The sequence below is a fragment of the Alexandromys fortis genome, unplaced genomic scaffold (genome assembly GCF_014885135.2).
Source record: "Alexandromys fortis isolate MF-2015 unplaced genomic scaffold, M_Fortis_MF-2015_v1.1 scaffold_605, whole genome shotgun sequence".
Classification (NCBI taxonomy): domain Eukaryota; kingdom Metazoa; phylum Chordata; class Mammalia; order Rodentia; family Cricetidae; genus Alexandromys; species Alexandromys fortis.
In genome coordinates this window covers 45,929-52,636 of record NW_026068482.1, presented here as the reverse complement: position 1 = coordinate 52,636, position 6,708 = coordinate 45,929, and the positions used below count along the sequence as shown (strand labels likewise).

The 6,708-nt window shown below is 45.2% G+C and overlaps 1 protein-coding gene across 2 annotated transcripts in view; it reads right to left on the bottom strand.

The window, feature by feature from the left end:
* Positions 1 to 4,206, bottom strand: part of LOC126495774 (E3 ubiquitin ligase TRIM40-like) — a 12,615-nt gene extending 8,409 nt beyond the window's left edge. For both annotated transcript variants that reach the window (XM_050133372.1, XM_050133371.1), the window contains exon 1: positions 3,819 to 4,206. In XM_050133372.1, the coding sequence (XP_049989329.1) occupies positions 3,819 to 4,160 (342 nt within the window). In that variant the 5' untranslated portion in view covers positions 4,161 to 4,206. The remainder of the gene's footprint in view (positions 1 to 3,818) is intronic.
* Between the last annotated feature and the right edge of the window lie 2,502 nt (positions 4,207 to 6,708).

Sequence of the window (6,708 nt, the reverse complement as noted above, 5' to 3'; positions counted from 1 at the left end):
CTCTCTCTCTCTCTCTCTCTCTCTCTCTCTCTCTCTCTTTCTCTCTCTCTCTGTTGTTTTTTTTTTTTTCAGGGTTTCACTATATACCCCTATGAGTCTAGGATTCAGAGATCAGCCTGCCTCTGCCTCCAGGTGCTGGGGCTAAAGACGCGCAGCACCATACAAACCATTACTTCGTATGCTAACATAAGAAAGTAATTAAAGCAGTTTTAAACAGGCCCTGATTATAAATCTTCCGAACGTAACAGCACTTCTCTGGGCTTAGCTTCTTCGTCTGCTCCCCACACCCAGTCTTGGTCCTGGTGCAGCTCCGATGTCCCTTCCCATCAGGCCCCGGTTGATCACATAAGAAGGTCCACCTGCTGGTATTCTGAGAGCATAAACACTGTAGTTCTTTCAGTTGCTTGTCTGCCTTTCTAACACGTGTAGCTGGTTTTGTTTGTCATCAGTTCTCTTACGTATGTGCAGCAGACACTCACTGTTTTCCTTACATGAGCAAATATTCTTATTTATTTTTCTACACTTCCTCTTATTACTTAAATACGGACTTGGAGTCAGTAGTCATGAATCACCTTTGTACTTCCTCCCAATGCCTGGTGTGACACTTTACAGAGAGTACAGACTGAGTCAGTCTCTCTCCTGACTCTCCTGACTCACAGCGGTGGGAAGCCCTCCCCCTGTAAGACTCTGCACTTAGTAGGTACAGAACTCATAGACCATCACCCTTTCAGCTTCCTGAATCATTCTCTCTGTTCAGTTCCGACTTAGTCTCCCACATTTCTCTTTCCAGATAATGACAATGTTTTTTAAAGGCCAACCATCTGAAAGACTTTGGAAACTTACCCTTCAGGACTGAGGAAGTAGTTCAGTGATAGAACATTTGTGTGGCGTGTGTGGGGTCCTGGCCTCAACACCACGAAGAAAAAAATATAGAGAGAAAATCCAACCTCCATTATTGATAGGAAGATCTGACAGGGAAGCAGGTACAGAACAGTTGGGGGTGCAGGGTGTGTGTGTGTGTGTGGGGTCAGCTTTGGCTTCTATCACAGCATCCCTGAAGCTTCAAGCGCTTAAACTTTGTATCTGCCTGGCCACAGCGATTCTTATTCACAGACATTAATATGCAGATCTGGCTGAGAACAGAGATAGACAGAAGCCAAGTGACTGCTGACTGTAGGTGCTTGCTCATGACTTCTGAAGCAGAGGGGCTCGAGGTGTTAGGGAGTGGGATCCTAGGGCTGAGGATGCAGCCACAAGGTGAGGGCATCGGGCCAGGATGAGTGAGGCCACTCAACGGGAGACTTCGGCATGACAAGAGCTCGTTTCCTCATGACATCACGGGGAAATCTCAGAGCTGTTCCATTTAACGTCCCCATGACACAGGATTCTCTAGCAGATTAGCTGGGGCAGAAGGCATGCCTTTGACTCATTCATCTTCAGAACAACTGGCAAGAAAAAGCCAGGGGTGGGGTGGAGGTACAGCTGAGGGGAAGAACACATCCTCGCATACGTGAGGCCTTGAGTTCAAACCCTACCGCTGTTTTTACAAAATAGTTTTGAGAGAAAGGAAGAAAAAAAGAAAGGATTAATGTTTGGAAAGGGAAGATGCAGCCTAGCAAGAAGTTTTGGGTGGCGGGGAAACAATGGGAAAAGAAAAGTTAAGTGTGGGACTGTGTATCTGTAATTCCCGCACTCAGCAGGCTAAGGCAGGAGGATTGCATCAATTACAACTAGTGCTAACTGGGACTACAGATTATGATCCTCAAGAAACACAAACCACGGGACTGGAGAGATAGATCAGTGGTTAAGAGCACTGGCTGCTCCTGCCCAGGACCTGGGACCCACGTGGCAGTTCACAATTGCCTGTAATTCTAGTTCCAGGGACTTCAATGACCTCTTCAGGTCTCCTTGGGTACTATGCATGTGAAACATATATTCATGCATGCACATAAAATAAAAATAAATTAAATTTTAAAAAGAAAAAATAACTCTGCTTGCCCATATTAAAAATGTACAATTCTTAAGGTGGTTTAACATGGTGATTCTGGTGGCATCCACCTGCAATCTTAGTTACTCTGGAGGCTTGCAGCATGGGAATCAAAAGTAAGATTCGGTGTTAAAATAAAAAGTAAAAAAGAACACTGTATATTAGCACAGCAGGCTTGCCTTGCATATGCAAGACCCTAGGTTCAATCTTTATCCTTAGAGAGGAAGAAGAGGGAGGGAGAGAGAGGAAGAAGCAAAGGGAGGAGGAAGATGAGAAGGGAGAGGAGGAACTTTGGCACACCGGCAGGAACATACAGAGTAACAGGACAGGGCAGGATCTACATGGTACCTTCAGTAAACAGTAGTGGGACAATTTACTATAGCTTAGAGAAGGTAAAGTTAGTTTTTAATCTTACATTTTCACCAAAATGTCTTGGGTATTTCAACTTTAGAATACATGCTAAAAGATATCATCATAACATCCCATGTAATCTAAAAACAACACCTGAGTATAGCCCAGTTTCCTAACCTGTGATTTATTCACAGAATTGGACAGAATGCAGTTGTTGAAAGATGTTCAGGAGATCTGGATGGACTAATGGAAAAAGTGGGAAAATGTCCAAAATATATTTTTAGATGATTAAAAACAAGATATAGTTTTGAAAAAATGAGGGAGCCAGAAAGATGACTCAGTGGGTAAAGGCACTTGCCACCAAGACTGACAACCCATGTGGTACAGGGAGAGAACTGACTTCACAAAGTTCTGGGCACCATGTGCATGCCAGGGCACACCCCCACCACATCGTGTGTGCACACAAAAATAGATAAAAAATAGAGTGCTTTACACACTTACTGTTGTACTTTTCTAACTGGAAATTGAATCCATGGCTTCATCTATGCTAGGCAGGGACTCCTCCACTGAGCTAAATGTCTAGCGTCTGTCTGTCTGTCTGTCTGTCTGTCTGTCTGTCTGTCTCTATGGTGTGAGTGTAGGTGTGTTTTAAAGAGAACATTCAAACACACAGTTTTTCTGGAAGGATAGAATAAAAGAAATCTAATGCAGGCTACCACTGACGACAGAATGAGGAAAGACAGGAAGAAAGATTCATTATCATTTTGTTACATTTATTTATTTGGAAGGGGGCACACCATGGATCTTGTGTGGAGGTTAGGGGACAGTCGGTGGGAGCCATTCCCATCCTACCATGAGGGTTCCAGAGTCGAATTCAGAGTAAAGCTTCACGGCAGTCTCCTTTACCCTCAACTAATTCTTACCCAGAGGCAAGATTTTTAGTTTTGCTACTTAATCTTCAGGTGTCACCTGAATTTATTGTCAAAAGTGTGGATCAATTTTAGAAAAAAAAAAAAGAAAGCAAGAAACAACAATAATAACCAGTAAAGGAAGGAGAGGGGGCAAGGACATCATGTTTTCAGTTTCAAATCTTTGAAAGATAGCTGTTAGCACAGATAAATCTTGATTGCACGTTCAGACTGGGTTCTAGAACCATCCACCCAGGGAACCGTATCATCTTGGTCCAGAAGGGGTTCTTGTTATCTAGTACAGAATCTATCTATACAGCTGCAGCAAACACAGTGCCCATGTTTCCTGGGACTTTGCCATCACAATGGCAGGATCACCTAGATAGACACACAGAGCCCTGGAAACCCTGGTATTAACAGTGAGGACACAGAAACAAAGACCAGGGCTTCACGCTGGTTGACGAAGAAGACTCAACGGAAGCTGTCAGTCACAGCCTCTGTGAGGAGCCAGGCTTAGAAGCAGTAACTCATGGAGCCAGTGGCAGGGGCAGGTGGGGGTGGCACAGCCTTACCTTGTAGTGGCTGATGGCATTTTCAATGGAGAGCTCAGCATGAGACTGGTGTTCGGGGGACTTGAGGCATTCCACACACAGGAGATGTCTGCTCGCCTCACAGAACATGCACACCCTCTTCCGGTGGCTGATGCAGATATAACCGTCCCCGAGGACCCCCTCAGAGTAGGGCTTCCTGCAGACTGGGCAGCTGAGGACCCCAGAGACTGAGTCCTTATCCATGTACTGGGTCAGGCACATTCGGCAGAAGAGGTGGCCGCAGTCTGTCCTCACAGCTTCCTTCACGGGATCCAGGCAGATGGGACAGATGTCCTCCTCATTGTCCTTGTACAGAGGAACCATGGCCCCCACCTCACCAGTCCCTCCACCGGGTCATTTGCAGGCCAGAGAGTCCCAGATGAGAGGGCTCCGTGGAGCTGATCTGGAGCAGGAGAGAGTGGACTCAGACCTGGACTTCAGGTCCACCCTGGATCAGATAGGCCAGAGCCTGGGCTGTAAGAAACACAACCTAGCAGGAATTTCAGAAACAATTCAGTGTTTTCTAAGCTTAAAGTTAGTCATTATTTCTCATACGCCTCGAGGAAGCAGCTGACCCAAACTCCAAATCTGTTTTGCAAGTTTTCTGTGGAATCTTTTTACAGTTCAAAGCTAAATTTTAGGTCATGGTATCATGGCCAGAAGTAAACTATCAAGGACAAGCTGACATTCTTCTCTGCTGTGTGGCTGATGAGAAGAACTCAATAAGAGATTTATGTGTCCCTCCTATAGGGCTCACTGCTGTTGCTGGTATCACCAACCACTTAAGGTGGAGCCTTGTGATCAAGTCTTTATTAACCACCAAGTTTTCCAAGACTTCAGTGCTATCGAGATGAAAGAGAAAGAGAACAGGAGAGAGAGACACACACACAGATACAGAGAGAGATAGACACACACACACACACACACACACACAGAGACAGACAGAGCATTTAATAGTATTTGAGGCTACATTGTCCCTTTCTTTCAAACACCTTCCAAGGATGACCCAAAGAAGGAATTGCCTCCTCTTCCCTCTTCCTGTCTGAGCCCTCCCCAAAATAGCTCTCTTACTATCCTACCTCAAATTTCTTCTTTTCAACTTCAGGTCATTTTCTTGGTCTCTAGACCGAGGGAGAAGGCCAGCAGAAGAGTGGATCTTCTTCAGTTATGCCAGTTATATATAGACACACGTCAGTAGAACTGGGGAGAGGGTGAAAAGACTCATCCTGATTTAGCCCAGAATTATCAGGAAAAGGAAAATACACCCATGAGCAGGGCTCACCCAGCAGCGACTTGGACTTTGCTGCAGGGTGTGGCTTATTTGCTTACAGGAAGAGGAAAGTCTTGATGCCTTTAATGCAAATCTCACAGGACTTGAGAAATACCTTACAGAATGAGCCCCAAGAATCCCACATGAGGAACCAGGAGTTCTGGTGGTGTCACAGGACCGTGACACCTGGGTGAGGCTGGGGACAGTGATATCATTGTCCTTAATGGTCTCAGCTTCAACAGTGGCGGTGCCCAGGGTACCATTAGGTATTTGTTTCTCTTCTTATTGTTGTGACCTGAGGGACGAGGGGCTTATTCCGGTTTACAGTTTGATGTTACTGTCCATGGTAGAGAAAGCAAGAAGGCAGCAGTGGCTGGAAGCTGTGGCGGCTGCAGCCTGAGGCTGCAGCCCACACCTGTGTCGGTCATGAAACTGAGATACCAGTGGTGCCCAGACGGCTTTCTCCAGAGCCCTTTCTCTTTTAGTCCGAGTTCCCAGCTCAGGGAACAATGACACCCAATTGAGTGTAGGTCTTCTCCCCTCATTTGAGTCTTTTTGAAAACATTACATCTGTATTCACACACCCAAAGGTGTTCTTCATTGATGCCCTAGGCAGTTCTACACCTCACCCCCACTTCTGAAGGCTGATGCCTACTCTGTATCGGGGGGGCAGGGTTAGATCTTTCCATCATTTCGTACCCTTTAAACCTAGCCTAGTGTTGAGTACCTTAAGCCTTCCATTGGAAACCTGCAGTTCTGTGAGAGAAACATGAAAGTTGTCAGGATACAAATGAAATGGGTTTATGTCACCCTAACAGCAAGCAGCATCTCTTTCTCTTTTGGAGATTGGGGGAGTCACAGTTGAGGTGGGGTCTCCTCTAGCCCAGGCTAGCCTTGAACTCTCGATGAAGCTGAGGATGACTTTTGACCTCTAATCCTCCTGCATCCACCTTCCAAGTTTTAAGATTACAAGCATGACTGCCCTGCTAAGGGTGGAACCCAGGGCTTCATGTGTGCTCGACAACTACTCCACATCTGACTACATCCCCAGCCCCATCATTCAAATATTTAAAAATTTGTATTGACAATTACAAACATATTCCTGTGATATTTTATCAGTTTACATGTACAGTGATAACTCATACTTTGGATCTCTGATGGTCCCCCTTGGATTCTCTATGTTAGCTGTTGGTTCTTCCTCACCTCCAACCATCCTGGGACTTTGATGCTGGTGGGGGACCAGCTACTTTAAAGAGAATCAGGGTACACTTTCCATTGGCTACCTGACTAATAGACCCCCAAGAAGTAAAATTTTCCTAGGAGTCTCACACTGGGGGAGGGAAAGAATAAAGCTTCATGCCAGTCAGAAAAAGAGGTTCCCACAAATCTGCCAGCCTCATTTCCTGTTGCATTGACAAATGCATATTCCCTGACTGTTTACCTTGGATACAGAAATTAAAAAGTGCTTCTGAAAAGGTGAGAGCTAGGAGTCTGATTTGGCCAAACTAAATGAAGACACCATCCTTTAAGAATTTCTGTTTACCAAACATCAAATGTCTCCAAACAAACAAACAAACAAAAAAAAAAAAAAAGAAAAAAAAA